Source organism: Meleagris gallopavo, chromosome 3 (genome assembly GCF_905368555.1).
Source record: "Meleagris gallopavo chromosome 3, MGAL_WU_HG_1.1, whole genome shotgun sequence".
Classification (NCBI taxonomy): Eukaryota; Metazoa; Chordata; class Aves; order Galliformes; family Phasianidae; genus Meleagris; species Meleagris gallopavo.
In genome coordinates this window covers 24,612,033-24,633,306 of record NC_139406.1, presented here as the reverse complement: position 1 = coordinate 24,633,306, position 21,274 = coordinate 24,612,033, and the positions used below count along the sequence as shown (strand labels likewise).

The window sequence follows — 21,274 nt, the reverse complement described above, 5'->3', positions numbered from 1 at the left end:
AGCGTGCTGACGTCACGACGCGGCGGGCGCGGCGGGCGCGGCGGGATCCGGCTTGTGCTCGGGTGGGCGCTGCTGCAGCCATGTCGGCCATGGGGACGCTGGCGTTTGATGAGTATGGGCGGCCCTTCCTCATCCTTAAGGACCAGGAGCGCAAGACGCGCCTCATGGGGCTCGAGGCTCTCAAGGTGAGCGAGCGGGCGGGCGGGCCCGGATCTGCCTGCAGAGGGGGACCTCGCTGGGCCGTGCCGCCATGCCGCCGTGCCGCCGTTAGGCCGCGTACGGATTGGTCTGCCTTCAGCCACACGCGGCTGTCCGCAGTGAGCTTGCGGCCTGTAAGTTACCTTTGTAAAACGGCTTGGGGCTGAGCAGCGACTTACCTGTTTTCTCCGTTGTTTTACAGTCTCACATCATGGCAGCAAAGGCTGTGGCAAGTACTCTGAGAACGTCCCTTGGGCCAAACGGTAACAATGAAATAACTATAGTCATCCTTTTCTACTTGTTTTCTGTAGATTTCTAGCTTTTTTCACTCACTTTTTGAGTATTTTTTTTGTTTTCAGGCTTGGATAAGATGATGGTGGACAAAGATGGTGAGGTGACAGTGACGAATGATGGAGCCACTATCCTGAACATGATGGATGTGGATCACCAGATAGCCAAGCTTATGGTGGAGCTGGCCAAATCTCAGGATGATGAGATTGGGGATGGAACCACTGGAGTCGTGGGTAAGAGCAAGTTATGCTTAATCATAAAACCATAGAATGGCTTGGTTTGGAAGGGACCTCAAGGATCATCAAACTCCAACCCCCCTGCTGCAGGCAGGGCTGCCAGGCTCCACATGAAAAATGGAGCGTGGCTAATACTAGACCAGGCTGCCCAGGATCCTATCCAACCTGGCCTTGAACACCTCCAGGGACGGGGCATTCACAACCTCTCTGGACAGCCTGTTCCAGTACCTCACCACTCTCATAGTAAAGAACTTCTCCCTGATATCCAACCTAAATCTTTGCTTAATGTGAGATTTCCAGTTATGAAATCATATTTTCAAATGTATTTTAAGAAGGAAATCCCATAGTGTATTTTAGAATACTTACTTCTTCAGTACTCTTTTTTGGTTTCTTATTTGGAGCATTTTAATTAGAAAGATGTTTTTGTGACTTATTTTTTACTGTGGTTGCGTTTGAAATCAGTGTTGAAAGTCCTCCTATTTGTCTAAACTTATTTTCATGGTTTTCTTCCATGGTGATCACTACTGAGTTCTGTGTTGTTTTTTTTGTCTAAATAATGCAGTTTTCTTAGTGAATATGAGTTTGGTGGTACCATTCTTATTATGTAGAAGCCTCAAACAGTTAAAATGCAGTAGAAAAAATCTTAAAGCATACTTTTTAAACTGTTGATTGTGTATCATGCCCTCATCTGTAAGAGAGTAAATGTTTGTTTTTGAATTCTGTTTTACAGTTCTGGCTGGAGCATTATTGGAACAGGCTGAACAATTACTAGATCGTGGTATTCACCCTATCAGAATAGCTGATGGTTATGAGCAGGCAGCTCGTATTGCTGTTGAGCATCTGGATAAAATCAGTGACAGCTTTCCAGTTGATCCACAGAACATCGAACCTCTGATACAGACAGCAAAGACCACGCTAGGCTCTAAAGTGTAAGTTTATAAAAGCTTAATGAAAGTATGTATGTTTTCCATACGTACACTTTAGTTGAAAAAAAAAGTGTTTTGATGGATGACTACATTGTTTTTGTTATTGGAGTAGTTGCTGAAGGCTTTATTATATTTGCAGCAAATTTCTCAATGAATTCATATTTCAGGATAAGAAATTGTGAAGCCCTTATTCTCCAAGGGGCAATTTCGTGAAGTTAAGCAGCTGCAAAATCATTTTCTTTCTACCCATTCTCTTTTATATTACTGTATCTTGGTACTTAGAAACTTTGAGTCCTAACATTCAGTTATTTTTAGAAAGGTGGTGGGGTTTTTTTTCTTCTCTTTTTTCTTTTTTTTCTGAACAGACTCAGAAAAGTTCTGGATTCACAATTGCAATTTTCATTACTGGTTCTCAACATATATATAAATCTAGACCTTAGGGATGGAGATGCTTTTACTGTATATAATTTTTTTCTATGCAGTATAGAATGAATAAGCATTAGTGTCATTTCTCAGCTGTATTTCTTCAGCCAATTTTTGTTTATTATTCCTTAGGGATCAGCTTTTTAAGATACCATTGTGGGGTCTGTCTGTAAAATTATAGAAAGGCATGAGAGAAAATTAAAGACAGAAAAATATAGATGGCAGTGTGCCATTTTTAATTACTTTGGGACAGAAGTTGTTATGAAGTGCAGTTTATGATTATCTCGTGACACATTGTAAGACCTTCCTTGGCAGACCTGTCTTAAAAGTGGTTTCTGTGACTTGAGTGTTTTGAGTAGTATTTAATTCTCCTCACTTGTTTCCTATTGATGTCTTGAGACTCTGTTCACAAAGGGTATGTAGACAAACTATAAGATCTTTTTCTGTCACATTTAGCATGTTGCTATTCCTGTGCATCAATGAGCTGGATGCCTTCTCTTCATGCAGCAAACAAAATATGTTAGCTATATAGACATATTCTTTTTCTGTTCAAAATTGATAGAATCAGTTTCTTCTGAATGTGCAAATATAACACAACTTCATTATATTTTCTTTAAATTTAGAGTTAATCGTTGTCACAGACAAATGGCAGAAATTGCCGTGAATGCTGTACTGACAGTAGCAGATATGGAACGTAAGGATGTTGATTTTGAGCTGATCAAAGTACAAGGCAAAGTGGGAGGCAGACTGGAAGATACGCAGCTGGTAAAGGGAGTGATTGTGGATAAAGATTTCAGTCATCCACAGATGCCTAAGGTGAGTGAATCCTGTGTCTGCATCTCATCTGTAACAGTTTAAATAACATTTAATGAGTAGTATTTAGGTTGCACTGATATTTATCTTGTGGAAAGGAAGGTAAGAGGAAAATATCAGTTCATACTTATTCAGAAGTGTCTGTGAAAGTGAGTGGGTAGTATTTTCAATCTCCACTGTGGATAGGAAGCTTTCTTCTTTTTTAAACATCTAGTATTTAAAATAAATGACTGAAGACTGATGAGTGCTTCAGCACTTGTGTCTTGAAGCTGTGCAATTTCTTTCAAGTGAAATTTCTGATAAAATCGTTTGAGTGTAACTGGCTTCACTTTAGAATCATTGAAATGATCATCAAGAATCGTACAGTCTCTCTTTTTTTAAAGGGAATGTCTGCATTGTGCAAATACAAGAAGGAGGTGTGACTGTCATCAAACCTCAACTTTTTATTATTGTACAGGAGCTTAAAGATGCTAAAATTGCAATCCTGACTTGCCCGTTTGAACCACCAAAGCCTAAAACCAAGCATAAGCTTGATGTCACATCTGTAGACGATTACAAGGCACTGCAGAAATACGAGAAAGAGAAGTTTGAAGAGATGGTGAAACAGGTAGAGTCTTCAGAATTGTGTTTCTGTTTGTGTTTTTTTCGTAGCCTTTACACAAAGCAGCATAGTGCATCCATTTATTTCTACTCATAAGCTAATAATCCAGATAAGAGGCAACATGTAGACAGTTCTAAGTGTATGAATGAAAGTGAAGTTTATCTAAGTAATAGATAACACTCTAGTTTGAAATTTCCTTTCATTACTTCATATGCTGTTATGTACAGATATACCTGTCTTCTGTTTTGAAAAAAGTAGAACTAAAACAACAAAGAGATTCATTCATGAAATTCTTCATTTTTTGTGTTGGTGCTGATGATTGTCATTGTGTGCCGCTTTCAGATAAAAGACACTGGTGCAAACCTTGCTATTTGCCAGTGGGGTTTTGATGATGAGGCAAACCACTTGCTGCTTCAGAATGAGCTGCCTGCTGTTCGTTGGGTTGGGGGACCTGAAATAGAAGTAAGTAAAATCTTCCCAAACTGGGATTTTTACCAGATCTCAAACCTTTGTCGAGTAGTCTGCTGTACAAGTTAGTTTAGGCTTTCTGAGTAGAATTATATTATCGTTATGTAGCACTGGCACATACTGAAGCAAAATCACTGGGGATCTGTACGTGGAAAGAAGCTGGAATTAATGGGATTGTGTGTACTGGATTCCATGCGTAATTCTCCTTACAGGTTTTATGTGGCTAGGAGCAGTTTTGCTTTCTGTCTTGTTTTAGAATTGAGGCATTGCCTGATGGGAAGGTAACTTCTTTGAAGTTATTTGACAGGTTCACTTCTAGCTTTACTTTATTAAAAATCATTGTGGAAAAGTCTTCTCAAAATAACTGATTGTTTAATTTTAGTTAATCGCCATTGCAACTGGAGGACGCATCGTTCCTCGTTTCTGTGAGCTCACACCAGAGAAACTGGGTTTTGCTGGTATTGTCAGAGAAATCTCCTTTGGCACAACAAAGGACAGAATGCTTGTCATTGAGCAGTGCCAGAATTCTAGAGCTGTGACCATTTTCATCAGAGGAGGAAATAAGATGGTAAGATCCTTGGTTTGTGTCCTCGTTTTGGCTGGGATAGTTAATTTTCCTAGAAGCTGGTATGGTGATAGTTTTTGAATTTAGGGAAATAATACTGATAACACACTGATGTTCTCATTGTTGCTGTGTGGTTCTGGACTGAACCAAGGACTTTTCTGCTCTTCATGCTGCCCTGCCATTAAGGGCCTGAGGCAGCACAAGGAGTTGGGAAGTGGCAGAACCGAGACAGCTGATCCAAACTGGCACCCTGCTGGGTTAAATCACAGCAGCTAGTTAGTGATGTTTTATACATAAGTTGTTGAATATGTAGTCTCTTTCATTTTAAGAGCCCATTAACTCTTCCATTAATTTTGTCTAAACTCTACCTGCAGTGTGGAAAAATTTAGGGAGGTGGAGGTTTGTAGGCAATGCTGTTTGTGTTGAGGTCACATCAGTCCTATCATAGAATCATTAATGGCCTGGGTAGAAAAGGACCACAGTGATCATCGAGTTTCAACCCCCTGCTATGTGCACAGTTGCCAACCACCAGACCAGGCTGCTCAGAGCCACATCCAGCCTGACCTCGAATGCCTCCAGGGATGGGGCATCCACAGCCTCCTTGGGCAACCTGTTCCAGTGTGTCACCACCCTCTGTGTGAAAAACGTCCTCCTAATATCTAACCTAAACCTCCCCTGTCTCAGTTTAAAACCATTTCCCCTTGTCCTATCACTATCCACCCTCGTAAACAGCTGTTTCCCCTCCTATTTATATTCTCCCTTCAAGTATTGGAAGGCCTGTTGTTTACTTGCATTCTTTTTTTCTGTATTAGGAAATGCATTTTCATATTCTTCAGTTGTGTGTAGTATAAAGTATGTGCTATTGTATCATTTCAGATTATTGAAGAAGCGAAGCGATCTCTTCATGATGCGCTGTGTGTGATCCGGAATCTCGTCCGTGATAACCGCATTGTGTATGGTGGTGGTGCAGCTGAAATTTCGTGTGCCTTGGCAGTCAGTGAAGCAGCAGATAAGGTAAGGAAGGAGCATTAACAGTTTTCCTTCATTTCTTTTGAGAAGGAAAGAGACTATAGAATTGCTCAGGTTGGAAAAGACCTTCAAGATCATCAAGTTCAACTGCAACCTAAGCAGCTTTGTATAATTTCCAGTAGCTGAATGCTCTTACAGTCTGTTATTTGAAGAGCTTCTAAAAAACTTCAAAGAGTTTCCAGAAAATGCATATTATGGAACTTTCTGACATTTACTGATAACCAGTATTAAAGTTCTACTTCACCCCTTTATATGTAAAGGTGTTGCAAGAACTTTTTCTGATAAGAGCAGTATAAAATGGTTTTTATTTGCACGTAGTTATTCAGAATGCTCTGTCAGTTATTGAGGTGAATATTGCCAAGAAAACTGCATACAGTATTCTGTAGCTAGTGCAGAAGTGCACTTTTGCTCACTTTGGAAATAAAAGCTGTATCATTTTTATTTTTTATTTCCTAGTGCCCATCTTTAGAACAGTATGCGATGAGGGCGTTTGCAGATGCCCTGGAGGTAATCCCCATGGCCCTTTCGGAGAACAGCGGAATGAATCCAATTCAGACAATGACTGAAGTACGGGCTAGGCAAGTGAAGGAAAACAATCCCGCTCTTGGCATTGATTGTTTGCAGAAAGGAACAAATGGTAAGAAGTGTAACATGGAGAAAAGGGAACATGACAGGACTTCCTTCCTCAGAAATCTGAAAACTTTCTATTTTATCAGCACTCTTTTTTTTTTTTTTTTAAATTTTATTTTTTAATATGTCTGTCAGTATTACAAAGTGTCTTATCTTACCTTGTAAGTGGGAATGGGGGTGGAGAGATGAATGATGTAGAAGAAGAAGAAAATCTGTAACTGACAGATTTAAAATGTCAGTGTATGGGCATTTATTTTCATCTGAACTTACACTTCAAATTCTTATTCTGATGTTTATTTATGGGGAAAAAAGGAAATTTTGAAACATCAGGTGTTGTGCTTGTGTAAATGCGTAATAGTTCCTTGATATTTCTGTATTGTGACACTTCAGCTTTCATTGACTGCTCTACTCTTAGGGTGCTTCTTATATCTGTATACAGAAATGCAGGAAGGTGAAGTAACAAATGAGGAAGAGTTAGTTGTGAAAAGAGAGTTTGATATTAATGTTCTAAGGTCTTTGGGAAGAACCCAGGCTTAAAGCTGTAGTTTATACAAATTAATTATGATTGCAAAGAGAAATAATGTTATTACATTCTTTAAAATGACATAGAAAATAACTATCTCGGGTAAATATTACATTTGGGTTTGAGAAAGGTATCTAATGCTTTCACATCTTTTTTTAACAGATATGAAACAGCAACATGTTATAGAAACCTTGATTGGTAAGAAACAACAGATTTCTCTGGCAACTCAGGTCGTTAGAATGATTCTGAAGATTGATGATATCCGTAGGCCTGGAGAATCTGAAGAGTAAAGGTTAAAAATCAAGAGAAGTTAAGGGGGCCACAGCAGTAGCGAAGACGGTAGTATTCTGATGCTTCATCTTCAGCTATTTATTTTGGACACTGTTTCAGATACTGTAATGGCTAATTGTTGGAAATAAAAGGCAATTTAGCACTGATGGTTTCAAGACTTGTTTCAGAACTGTCATTGCGTCTTTTTGTAGACAGTTGTGAATATTCTTAGGAAAAACATTTTGAAAAAACATTTGTAGAGGGGGAGAGGTGTGGATAATGCTAATGGTTTAGTTGCTTAGTGGGTAGTGAGGGTGGTAGGAGGGTGGTAGGACAAAATCATCTTGTAGATCCTTTCCAACCTTGTGATTCTATGACTCTATGCATGAATAAAATTTCATTGGTCCTTTTCCATTGTTCTTACAGCTAAGTTCTTTAACTGCTTGTAAGCAAAGCCCTCAGATTTCCATTTTAAGAAGCCTGTCATTCTGTAGTGCATGAAGCCGAAAGTAATTATAGCCTCCAGTAATTCTTACATGCTAAATATATTGATTATGAAGTTTGCATTTGAAGATTTAAGGTACCATGTAACATGTTTCCAGTTGCTTGCCAGTTTTTACTTGTGATACTGAATACAAGCTGCTCAAACACCCATGATGCATTCCCAGATCTTGACAGCCTTGAGTTTATTCAGTGCTAGAGCCATTTGAATAGTGGCACGAATGAACATCACATTACAAGAAGCGAGCTAAATGAACAGCTCTATGCCATATATAAAATACGTGGCAATGGGCGTTTCAGTGCCATTCTGGAAGGGTTTAGGAAAATAATAATCTTATTCGATCCTTACAGAATCTTCAAACAGCTTATCTGAGTATTTTAATCTTCATTTGGTGTATTAACACATTAAAAGCTGAGGTTAATCTTTTCCTTGTAGGGTGTTGCTGAGCTATGTGCAAGGTGAATTCTTTTTTTTCAGAGGGATGCATGTTTATCCAGGTGTGGGCTTTTTTTTTTAATTGTTTGTTTTTCTAGAACTTACCTATGCTACTACAAAGGAGTGTGTTTACAGTGGCAGAGTAAAATTTACCAATAAGTACTACTTCCATGCATAGAAGGGTTAGACCAGAACTGCACAAAGTATTGAAAATACCAGCATTACACAGATTATATTTCATATACAGAGTTTAAAGTTTCAGAGCATAGTAGTGCAGAGAAAACTACCTGGAATACAGTTAGCTGGTATGTTTTGTTCCTGCAACGTATTAAGATTATGCACCACTTTAAATGAAACAATGTCCTTCAGCGAGCATCAGCAGAGGAAGGGTAAAGAAAATTGATTTTTTGTGGTGAGAAAGTTCCACCTTTAAGATGTGGATAAAAGTGTATTTCTAGAACTAATTAAGGAAGAGTCCTGTGAAGCACTATTGTAATTGTTAGAAACTGAGTAGCATAACTTGTTTGGTGATTGTTTATTGTTTTTTGGGTTTTTTGCTTTGTTCAAAAATTGTTTTATTTACATGCAGTTCAATGAGCAAAAGCAGTAAGTCACTTTTACTGCTGCTGAAGTCTGGCACTCTGAATCAATTCATGATTGTAATAGTGATTCTTAATATCCCATAAATCTATTGGCTCATACAGTGCCATCTCTTCTGTTACTCAGTAGCAAAAAAAAAAACACCACAAAACAACTGTTGCTATAACTTCCATAGGAGTTGTATTGTACCTTTGCCACCTGATGGTGTATATATGATAGAAAGCAAGTGAGAAAATGGTTTGTTATTCGTGTTTCATTCGTTTCTCTCATGAAATCCTGTTTCCTGTCTTGTCCAAAACTGAATTCCATTGCCAGATTGTTTAAAAGCTTCACCTGTTAGCTGTTTCAGTTACATAGTTTTTTTCAGCATGGTTTAGAAGACATGGTTTGTTTTAAATGTAGGATGTCCAGGTGAAAGAGCAAAGCTGGACACCCCTTCTATTGTTTGCATTTGAACATTGTAGCTGCTTTACAGATGTGAAGGAAGGAGGGCTCTGTGCGGCAGCACAGCCACTGGAGGGGAGAAAGCTGTGATAGTGCTCTGCTCTGTATGTTGCATTGGTTCACAGCAGCTTGCAGCTTGCAGGTTGTAATGTAGACAAGATCACTCCCAATTCCAAAAAAGACTTGCAGGCCATCAGGCCAGGAGGCTCTGGGGATGTGAAAGTTGAAATTTGGTCAGATTTGGGGTTTAGTTTTTGGGGGGGGTTGGGGGATTTTTTTTTTTACTGCAGTCCAGAAGCCTCTGGAACAGGGAAAAGGTGATCCTTCTCATTAATCTGACTTAAGGAAACAAAGTCTTTGTATGTATGTAAATATTATCTAATCTTAAATGACACCTTCATGTGGAATGTTTGAAGACTGGTAGTGGAACATTGACGAAATTCTAAAAATGAAGGGTTTTTCCTGAGGCTTTTACTTCTGGTTTTCAACCAGAACATGTAGCATTATCATCTATGTTATTTAACACATGCACGTAGTTGACATTTAAGTCTTGCATAGATAATAGGAGGACAGTGACATGCAACTGAAAGCATTAAACCAGATTATTGAAAGCAATGCAACTCAAGGCGGTATGCTTTCAAGACAGGAATAATTGTCATGCCCGCTGTTTTGTTTAACCATAAACCCACTGTTACGATTTGGGGCCAAATCTGAATTGTGGGAAGTAAACACTGATACTGAAATGAAGCGTTTCACCGGCCTTCAAATTTTTCCTTTAACCTGGCAAAATGCAATGCTCACCACTGGAGGGCAATGTAAGTATATCTCTGCCATGAGGGGACTGCAGCTGGACTGAACAGTAAGCTGGAGCGTGGCAGCTTTCTCCCAGTAACACCAGCATGCCACACGTTTGTCACCAGCATGATCTGAATCTTTTCAAAAGCTCAGTTTCTTGTCATCCTAGGACCCTCACTCTGATCGTTCATTGTGCAGCTAAACTCATGGAAAAGCCATTTGGCATCAGAACTCAGACCCATTTCTATGCCTCTCTTGCTGTGTTCCTGGGCCTAGTTCCTTTCCTTCTTCCATCTCCTGTCTCCTGACACTACGCTCATCTTTACAGGTGCTCGGAGGAGGTTCCCAGAGCACAGTCTGCAGATTCCTCTCCATCCCTTGGTCACACCCAGTTTGTGGCAGCCAGCAGCTGCTGGGTGCAGTCTGTCCAGGGCTGGGATCCTGGCTTTGGGTGCACAGCAGTGACTCAGCTGTGTCGGATCTGGGTGGGTTTTTCCAGGAAGAAGATTATGCAGAGCTATGAAACAACATTTTTGTTTCTCTACAAACTGACCGTTTCTACTACAAATGTGTTTCTCCTACACTTAGGAGAAAAACTGCTACCTTTCAGATTGATGTTTTCTGGCTGTGTCCTTCAGGGGGAAGATGCACTGTAGCGTGAGCAATTCCAGTCTGAGCAATCCAATCTGACAAAAGCACAAGCAATCATAAGCAGGGCCTCAAATGGAGCTGAGCAGTCTTGGTAATATTCAGGCTTGCTAATATTCTCTGCATTACCAAGGTGCGTGGCCTATACAAGCTAAACTGTCTGGCTCCAGAGTCAGTCCAGGCAAGTATTTGTTTGGGCTAAAGCTGTGAAGAAAAGACTGGGATCCACTGGCTTCTGTTGTATAAAGCACATTTGCTCCCTTTTCAAAGGTGCCACATGTTGCATAAGCAGCAGCGAGTCCCTTACACTGTTCAGATGGCCAGGGAACAACCAACCTTGAATCATTTTACCCTAAAGAACAAGCTGGGAAAACTTCCCTCCTCCATCATAACCATGCCAAGCACCGTTAAAAATTGCTATTATATGGGCTGTGGCTGTTACAGCTCCTGAACTTGTACCATCATCCCAGGAGGGATGATTCAGTTAGGAGGAACTAGCCCTGTTTGTTCTCTTTGCGTAGAAGTACCTCTCCATTTCACATCTTGGAGGGCTTCCCGGGAGCTCTTTGCCAGGAAACATTTCTCACCATGTTAAAGAGCCAATTAAATGGACTGACAATGTTTGCTTTGTAAACAAGTCCTCTCTGTGATACAACAGAGACAGTTTGCTAAACTCAGATGATAGGAGGGTAATGCTTTAGCATTTCTCTGCAAGACACTGAACCTATTGAACATGTGCTAGAATCTGCATCTTTATGGTATTTCTCCCTAGGTTATTTAGGACCAGACTGTGCTACAGTGAGGCTCCTGGTGTTTAGTACTGAACAGCAGCAGCACAGGCACTGAAAGGAACGGGTCCCTGCCAGCTGCCTGGCATCTGCCTGCTCCCTGAATATGGGACACCACTTCCGGGGCTCTGACAGCACTCTCCTTGCCTCTTTCCCAGGGTTTGGATACTTGTGCAGGAAGCACAGATGCATCATCTTCAATTAGGCTGCTGTCAAAAGTGTGGAGTGGGAGATGCCTCTCCCTTTCCCTCAGGAGCTGCATTTAAGCCCAGGCCTAGTCCCTCAATCCTCACCTGAGCTACCTTTTATCTATGTCTGTTCCTTGACCCCAGTGCTGCTTTGATTTAGTGACTTGCTTTGCCTTGTTGTGATGGGCTTGCCTGATGATCTGGGCTCTTGGCTGACCCTGGTCACCATCTCTGGATGCCCTGCTTTTCCTGCTTGTCCCCCTTGCCTATGAGCTGTCCCTGCCTGCCCTGCTGTCACCCTCAGTCCTTGGCCCACCTTTTCCTGTGGAGCAGCCTGTTCCTGCTGCATCTTGTCAATGTCCCCACGTTACATCCACAGGCAGCACTCGCTCTTCCTGGTGTCTCTTGAGAGAGAATGAAGTTTTAATGCCTACATGAGTGGCAGGGGTTGAAAGGGAAAAAGGGCTTGCCTCAAATGACTCAAGGAGAGACAGTGGGGCAGGCAGACACTTGTACTCTCATTTTCTGAGGTGGGCAGTTGTGAGGCCCAAAGAGAGAAACAGGAGACAAGAAATAGAAAAAAAGGCTGATCAGGGAGGTGTTGAAGTCACCGTCCCTGGAGGTGTTCAGGAACAGTGTGGGTGTTGCACATGGCAAGTGGGGATGGGCTGATGGTTGGACTGGTTGATTTTACAGGTCTTTTTCAACCTTAATAATTTCATGAAAACCAAAGCAGATGGATGTGTGTGAGCAAATATAATAAAACTCATTAGTGTAGTTTCATAGTATAATAAGCCAAAAAATAAATGCACATGAAACATTTAAATGTTTGGCTGGAGTTTAGATTTCATGATCTCTGATGGAAAACTGTTGGTTTCTGTAAAATTCACACATAACCAAGTTGGATCCTCAAAAAACAACATTTGTTCCCTCCTCCAGTGCAGGAGGGTGGTCTCCCTGCTAGCACAGACAGGGCCCGTGTACACAGGGACTATCCAGTGTCACCTCAGCTGCTCCAGTCTGAGGGCATCAAGGCCACAGACTGTCTCAGTTTCAAGAAGCTGCCTTGATTTATGTGCCTTATGTCACCTAGTTCTCAATATATCGTAAAAAACTCGTCCAGCATGAAAATTGCTGAGTTCCCATTCTCTAACTGGACTGTCTGGTGGTGAACCTCTCTGCCAGCTGCTCCTATTCATCACTCACTGGCCATTCCCACCACCCAGGCCGCAGGTGCAAAGCCCTCTGCAATCTCCTGACCTTTCTCCCACGCATACATCGCCGCTTTCTCTGCTGCTCACTGCCAGGTCTGTCTCTCCAACCGGGGGCAGGAGCTGATGGCCCCCACCCTCAGCTGAGTTTTCCAGTGAACCTAACCCTCATCTAAGGACCCTTCAAGCAGCAGTCTAAGCTGACATTAGCTGGTTTCTTATTTTTCACATCTAGCTACTGTGCTGGCTGGCATTTTGCTAGTGCCTTGACTGGGTGATTAGATATGAGGTGTTCTCATTAACACGTCTCTAGTAAGTGGAAAAAGGCCAAAGGCCAGGAAAGGCAAGTCTCCAGCACTGCTTTTGAATTAAGGGCAGTGCCAAAAGTTAAGTGATTACAAGAGGTAGTGACTGGCAAGGTAGTTCAGAGAGATGGAAGGTGATGTGTGGAGAGGGCTGGTGAAGCAGACATATCTGAAAACCTGCTTAGGAAAGATCCTCTGCTGTGTAGATTTGGCACAGGCTTGCACTGGAACATCATCTTAATGCTGGGTGTGCTGCCTTGCTTTTCAGCTATGGTGACTCAGTCTCTAAGAAAAGCTACTGCTACAAATCTCGTGGGAGCGCCATTTTTGACTCCTCAGGATCTCTGACAGGATCTTTCTCTGTTCCCTTCATTTTGGGATCATGCAAGTTTATAGGAGAGGAACAAATCAGAGCTGCCTAGTCCCGTCTTCCTTGACAGTGGAAAGTTGCTTTTCTGGAGACTTTTCTGGTAATGCAAAAAGCGTGTAACTACCTAGCTCCTGGTTGCTTAGGAAGAGCAGATAACCTAAACAGAGGCATACAGCTCTCAAAACAGAGCACTGAGCATTATTTCTGAGTAGAAGTGCAGAAGCTAACTGGGCTAGCACAGTTCAGCAGATACTTAGTAGTGCTAGCTTGATTTGAAGTGTTAGCTTCAATTTCCATCTGAAACTGAGCATGGAGGAGGTGGAACTCTGTCTAGTGGGAGAGGCTCACAGCAGTTAAAAGCAGGTTGTGTTACTAAATCCTGAGCCAATATGGATTGCTGAGACGGGAGCTAGTGGATATGAATGTCTGGGTCCTTGGCTCACTCCCAGCACTGAAGGCTTAGCTGCTGAAACACAGCAGTATGAGCATCCAAAGGACTGAGAAGTGGTCATGAGAATTCCTGCAGTGAAACACCCCCTGGAGGTACCTGCAAAAAACAGGATACCAGTTAGAAACTAAGTGGGGAGGAAGAATTGCTCTGTTGATGAGGCAGGATGAGGACAGACCAGCTCCTGTGAAGTTTCAAGATGGGCTAGCTCCTATAAGAATTTAAGTAGAGGCAACGATAAGATGATAATAGATGCCTTTTCAAGCCCACACAGAAAGAAATTTAGCAGCTCTGGTGTCTCAGTTGCCAGGATCATAGTCCTGGTCCTGATAGTTCATGGTCTGTTTCTGTGGAAGGCAGAAGATGAGTGGCAGGCAGCAGCATGCACGCAGATTGCACATTTGATATATGTGATTTGTCCAAGTCACAAATACAAATAAAGACACTGAAGCTAAGGTTAATGAGGGAGATCTGCAAGGCAATAGCTCTGTGAATCAGCATGAACGTTTCTGCCAGCATCCTGAGAGATCCTGGGATAAAGGGAAGAGCTGGAAAAGGGAGTGGAACATTATCCTTCCTAAAGTGATTCTGTCTCAGAAACAATGTCTGCTTTTCTGGTTGGTAAGCAAATGTCCCTGACCTCCAGCAAAGAGTTCCTATTACTCTTTCTTCTTTGCTATCTCTGATTATCTATGTGAGAACAGCAATTTCCCCATACAATTGTTCCCAGACCTTAAGAACAAGCAGAAAGTTTAGAGGCAGGGCTGTGAAATCCATCCTCAGCGTTCATCCTGATCTGCTGCCCTCCCTCACACAATTCTAACCTGCAAACGCTCCTGCTTCAGCCATCCTATGGGCAGCAAGCTGAAAAGAGTCCAAAGAGCCACTAAAGAGAAACAAAACTTGTATCAGAGCTTAGCATAAGTACTCATACCAAATATTTGGAACACAAGAAACAACAGTACATGAGGCCATGCAGAAATTGCTCTTGCTTTCCCTAGCATTAGGAATTCATGGCCTATAGGTTTGTGGTGAGGCATGTGCTTAACACAGCTGATATAAGATCCAAACAGTGCGACTATAGGCACTTCTGTTTTAAACAAGGCAAATTACATTAGTCAATAAGTGACCTGGAAAGGAACTACTAGAGCTGGTCAGAGGAAATTTGTTTGACTGCACAGAGAGATACTGCTTTCACAGTCTTTTGCCAGAACACAACTCCAGCAATAAAAATCCTCAAACATTTTCCTTCTGTAGGAATTCTGGATTGTGTAGGATAGACATACATCTGTGCCAATCAGCCCCTCATTCTTCAGCTACAGCAAAATTGTATTGTTTTTGAATGATACCATGTCAGACTTCCATGTCTTTATTTATAGTCATTTGGTGTGTGGCAAGAGCTGTGCAATTTAAGTTACAAGTGTCAAACTCCAGTTCATCCAAAGGTTAAACCTACTGTGTAGCTGGGTGGCAGCTCTGCCTTTATCCACATTTAGCACACACAAGACATTAATTCCCTTGACGGATGAGGAACTCCTAGGCTGTTCATCTGCACAGATGAGGCAATGGACTGAAATGAGACAGTGAGATATGATGTCAACTTGTGAGCTATCAGTGTGCCATTATGGCCAAGACGGCAATGGAATCCTAGGGTGCATTAAAAGAGTTTGGCTAGAAAGTTGAGGGAGATGATCTGCTCCCTCTACTCTGTCCTCTTGAGACCACATCTGGAGTTACGTGTCCAGTTCTGGGCTCCTCACTTCAAGACAGGGAACTTCCAGACAGAGGCCAGCAGATGGCCACAAGGATGATGAGGGACCCGAAGCATCTCTTTTATGAGGAAAGTCAAGGAGACTGTTCAGTGTGGAAAAGAGAAGACTGAGAGGGGATCTTACCAATGCTTATCAAAACCTTAAGAAAGGATACCAAGAGGATGGAGCTAGGGTCTTTTCAGCTGTGCCCAGCAATAGAACAAGGAGCAATGGACAGAAACTGGAATACAGGAAGTTCTATCAAACATGAAGAAAAGCTTATTTACTTTGAGAGTGACAGAGCACAGGTTGTCCAGAGAGGTTGTGGAGTCTCCACTGGAGATATTTAAAACCCAACTGGAAGCTTTCCTGTGCAACCTATTGTAGGAAACCTGCTTTAAGCAGGGAGGTTGGACTAGATGATTTCCAGACATTCCTTCCAACTCCTAAAATTCTGTGATTCTGTAACTGACTGAATCCTATCCACATTCGCAACTAAGTGTTTAACTAATTGCAGCAGGAGTATTCAAATGTGCGTTTTGGAATTCCATGGAGATTCCTCCCAAGCAGTTCCTGTTGTGCCCAGACCAACTCTTTTGTTTCAGCATGTAAATTAAATGAGTGGAGAATCTGGAGACTTCAGAGACTAATGTGGGAACTGAGCACTCACCAAGTTATACATAAATAATTAGGGTTAGGGTTTGTTTCTAATTGTTTCTATTTGTTTCTGCAGATGAAGAAATGGGTGAACAGAACAGTCTTTTGTAGATAGTTCAGATAATCAGGAGATGTATATCGTTTAAGAAAAGTAATAGCAATGGACTATGCATATGCTAGCGAAGATACATAGGACTGTGGTCCAGCTGGATATAAGAATTTAGCAAAACAGCAGTTCATGAAGTCTAACTTAATTCATCTGGAGACTCCATTGTGAAGATCCTTGGAAGAACTCCAACCTGCATCATGACAGCAATCAACTGTTCTATGCAAGCATGTTCAGATCCATGCTATTAAACAAAATTTATCCTCTTTCCTTGTTTCCTTCAGCAAAGCTTCAAGACCTTGAATAATTCTCACAGTTCTTTTCTAAATATATTATTTCTACATACTTCTGTGGGTACATCTGGTGACCTCCCTATCGGAAAACACATTCCTGTCACTGATCAGTTTAGCCCCAGTCCTAGGCATTCGTACTTCCCTGGCTCAGCTCAATCTTATGCTGTTAATGTGTCAAAGTCTCCTTTCAAAGAATACAATCCCAAGATGAAGTCCAGTGAGTGGGGGTTAATGGCAATAGAGAGGAAGTAGTGGAAAGAAAATTGATACTTAGGGTTAGGACTTCTGGTTCTTTGCCCAGCTCTGGGAATACAGTAACATATCTGCCAGTTAAGGAGCTCTGAAGTCAGAATTACTGAATATTGTTCCCTTTCCCCTTGGTGACCTAATTTACAGCTCAGTGTCCAAACTTCTAATCAGTGAGATTCCACCCACTGAACCAAACCAGTTTTGGTGGTGGGTGGCCAGTTATGCAAAGGCTGCAGAATTTGACAATGACATCCATTTACCCTGCTGCAGCAACAATACTTTCCCTTTTGATGTCTCAACATTCCTATGACCACCTGGCAGCCCCCACACACCACGTGCCATAAACCCAGTGGAAGGAAAGAAAAGAACAGGGGCATCCTGTTACAGCCCAGTCTCTGCCAGCCCTATCCAGTTCCTGACATGCCGTTGTGCAGCCAAAGACTAGTGGGAGGATTGCAGGCTGCCCAGGGGCTGGTCAGAATTGCTGCCTATCACAGCTCGCCTTAATCCCAGATTTCCATTATGAAGCAGTCCACAAGATGCCAACCAGTTCAGCAGTTCCTGGAGGTAGCCCAGCAACAGTAAATTCAAACAGAGATTGGCAATGGCTACCTTCAAAGCCATGCAGAAAGTTGCCAGGAGCCCCAGCATCCCCTTGCCCTAAACTCTTCCAGCACCGGGAATAGAAGGTGCCCATCCTACCCAAACAGCAGCTGCTCCTCAGGCAAGTGTGCTCATATGTTTCCAGCTGAGTGATGAGCAGTCCTAGTGGCATAAAGGTGCTGCAGTCTTCTCTGATATGCTATGAGCAGTGTGAGTACGAAGGAAGGCAAGCCTGAGGACATAAGTTTCCGGAGTCCAGAGACTGAGCAACATGAGCAGATGGTGAACTTCCATGCCTTTGGACTAGTCAATATGGACTGAATGCAGCAGTTTTGCACCGTACAGCTGATTTATGCAATAGATCCAACCACAGACGACACAAGACTGTCCTAGCCCAAGGCTCATAGCAGCGCTGCATTGCTATGCAATGATCCACACAGATCATGGAAACATGGAAGCTGTGCTATGCCCAAGGGACTATCTGGGTGGTGAGAATATCTCCATGCATGTGGGGCCTGGATGGCATTGCAATGCTCATGCTGCTATGGACTAATATTCCTTACACTGAAGAAAGACACTTACTAACGACTTCTTCTCTCCTTCATGACCTGAGGAGCTCTCAGAGATCTTCCTTGTGTGCTGTTGTTTCTTCTCTTTCCCTTTCTTGGTCTCTGCTCCACCTGTCTCTTCAGCCCTGTTCCCGCGTCTCTTGTCCACTGCCGTGAACCTCAGAGCATTGACCTGTAGCAGCACATCATAACAGTGCAGGCCATTAAATATATTCCTACCAATAAGGTTGAGCAGCCATGGATTTTTCAGTAGATTCTGAAAGGAGTGCAAGCAAAGAGGCTCTGCAGAAGGAATTGCCAGGAGTTAAGCCTCCCCAACGTGCTCCTGGGAATGCTGATTATATTAGCCCTGTGTTCAGCAATCTCTTCAAAATTTACTGTTCTTAATAAGATGAAACAATTTCTCAAGAGAGGGTGTCAATAGCAACAACTGTCAACAGAAGGACAAGGGGATGTGAAAGCTGTCACTGTTTCCTACTTGGCTTTGGAAAGAGCAGATTCAGCAGAGCCAAACAATGACAGCACATGGCTGTCCTTGCTGTGCCTCCGTCTCCCACTCCATCAGTGGAAGACAATCATCTGAGGCAGGCAAGGAGCATGGCTGGGGACAAGGGCAGGGGGCTGAGAGATGTCTGTTCAAGCGACTGTTTGCAGCCTGTAACCAGTGACAAGTAACCAGTAGTTGCACATCAGGGATAAACTGAAAAACAGACTGTATTAATCCCTTACAGTAAATTCTATCAGGAAAGCTCTGGCAGAGGTTGACCTTGGTCAGAGTTAATACTCAAAAGGTACTGCCAGGGCCCCAAGTGAGAGCAGGAATATTGTGCTATTCCATCCTGGAGCATTGGGGTCAGCCAGAGACACAACTCCTTGGTGGGGGGCAGCTTGTAAACAGCAAAGAGGAGTTAGAAGTGCAATTAGTCTGCGTGACAACTGTGACCACCTTCTGTCACCACCCTAGGCTCAGCCAAATCCCCCTTCCTCCCTCTCTTGCACAAAGCTGAGCCAAGGGATAGGGCTTACACACATGACCAACTGCCTGTCAGCCCCAGGGAAAAACAGAAACACGGCCATAGCAACGGACAGGCCTGTATATGGGCAGGCCTGTAAATGGACAGGCCCAGACTATTGGTTGGCAGAGCTTGGCTGGTCTGTGAGCAGGGAAATCTAGGACTCAGAGAACAGTTATGGGATTTAGTAGTAGTCAGTTCTCATTTTGTGGTCAACACTAACACTGACAGCCCATCAAAGCACAAGGAGACTTAATGTTATACTCTGGGCAATGAGGTACAGTGCAACCCAAGGTATGGGATGAGGGAAATATGGAAGCTGTTCCTTTGATCTCTCTGCCTAAGCCATTTTTCTCTTGTTCTCATATCTCCACTCAATGATATAAGATTCAGTAATAAAAAATTTAATTAAAGATTTATGGCTGACTCTCCATGAGCCATCTCATATTTTCCAGTCAGGGAAGAGCTCTAGAAAGTCTAGAAGAAAGCAACTGGGCTGCAGTTGTGGCCAGACTGCCCGCATCAGTAAGGATGAAAGGTAACAAATCCTCACCTTCTCTATCCTCCAGATATTGTCTCTTTCCAGTCCTGTGCTCAGAAGGATGCTTGTTCAGAACAGAGTCTTATTTTTTGTTTTGTTTGTTTGATTAATTGTGCTTATCAAAGCTCTGGCCCATTTTGCCTTTGAGGTGAATGTCAAAAGTCAAGAAAAAGCAGTGAAGGAGGAAGCAGCAGTGGGTAGTATGTAGTCTCGGATCTGCCCTGTTATATTCCCTGGCTTGCTATGCTTCCTGCACCCACTTTTGGGCTCTGTTGCTCAGTTCTTTGATACTCTTAACACCTGATATCACAGGAGCGTCAAGCAGGAGCCTTGTTCAGAAGACAGTGCTACAAGAGAAGTCTGAGGAATACAGAGGATTAGTCTTTCTCTAGCTTTCCTAATAAACCTAAGGCACAGTTCTCACAATGATTCAAGTGGGAAGAGATGGAAGTAACAGAGGGTCAGACTTGACATGGCAGATGGTAGAAGGAAGATTATATGCTGCAAGCTTCTAGAAATGAGCACAGAAGCTTAATTAGAGAGATCCTGAAAGCTGGACCTGTTTTCTGTCTATTGTCACAGGGTGAGCCAGTCTAACAGTGTGACTTTCCTCAATCTATCTATAGAAGGGAGAGATGGCACTGACCACAACATCCAACTGTACAGACCACATGTTCTCCAGAGCTATGGGATGCATGCACTAGGGCATCAGGAGCTGTGTTCACACTTCTTGTTCTTATTCTTGTTCTTGTTGCTGCATCCAAAATTCACACAGTGCATTGAGCTCTGTAATTAACCAATTTACCTCTTCATTCCATCTCAGAGAGAAGCGAAGTACCAGGTCTTTCCCTCCCACTTGCAGTCACCTGATGCCTCTTTGGGGACGACACCAGATCCGCCCCATACCTTGTGCCTACATTAACTGAAGTCTTGCCCTTTTACTGCATCAGGCATTCAGCCAGCCTTCTTGCAGAAAGCAGCAGAGCATGCAAAGGGCCAGCATGTTTGCACGCAGCTCCATTCCATTTGGCCTCTCCCAGCAGCTGCTGTGGGGTTGATGGGGACAAGTAGATCTTCTTTCAGACCCCCTGTGGATAGGCTTCAACAGGTCCGCTTATTCATTGATTCAAGAAATCCAGCTGCAATTATGGGTAAGCCCTGATAAAAGAGCCCAGGCTGGGCACTTGGATTCAGGCAGGTCTTTGGCCACAGTGCTGGCTGCTGCTCTGTCTTCATTGTAACTCTGCACCAACATCAGGAGCTTGGTGCAGTCACAGTGCTGATTCCATCACTAAGTTGTATACTGCACAACTTTCTGGCAGCAGAAACACCTTCTGCCAAAATTTCAGGACTGTAACAATGCCTTCTTACAGCTTCAAGCAATGGTCGCACTATGGTTCTTTGCTAAATTGTCTCCTGTTTCTACTTTGCATGTAAATGGTACCATCTCCAGAATTTCTCTCCACGGTATCAAACCCTGATCGTTTGCTCCTACTTCCTGCACTCCTATTTAGGCCAGCAGGAATCTTGCTAGCTATCTTTGCTGGAGATTTGACCACCTTGTGTGTCTGCACCCCGTCCAGCCCTGCAAGGGATCCATCAGTATTTTTGGCAGAATACCACAATGAGAACTCACACAATCTTATGTTTCCTCTAGGTATTACAAAGATTTTTGTGTGCTTTTCAGGAATCCTTGTACAAGTATGATTTTTATTCCTATATGCTCCTACCTGAACACATTTCTTCTATCTGCAAGATAATGCATTTTGTTTGAATACACCCATC

The 21,274-nt window shown here is 42.7% G+C and overlaps 1 protein-coding gene across 1 annotated transcript; it reads left to right on the top strand.

Moving 5' to 3' along the window:
• The first annotated feature begins 2 nt into the window (after positions 1-2).
• CCT5 (chaperonin containing TCP1 subunit 5) lies at positions 3-7,149 on the top strand. The gene is made up of 11 exons (XM_010708510.2): positions 3-185; positions 401-461; positions 558-722; positions 1,456-1,654; positions 2,698-2,890; positions 3,345-3,494; positions 3,831-3,950; positions 4,339-4,524; positions 5,398-5,535; positions 6,007-6,187; positions 6,866-7,149. The coding sequence occupies exons 1-11, from the start codon at positions 81-83 to the stop codon at positions 6,991-6,993; spliced, it is 1,626 nt and encodes a 541-aa protein (XP_010706812.2). The 5' UTR covers positions 3-80; the 3' UTR covers positions 6,994-7,149.
• Positions 7,150-21,274: the final 14,125 nt, after the last annotated feature.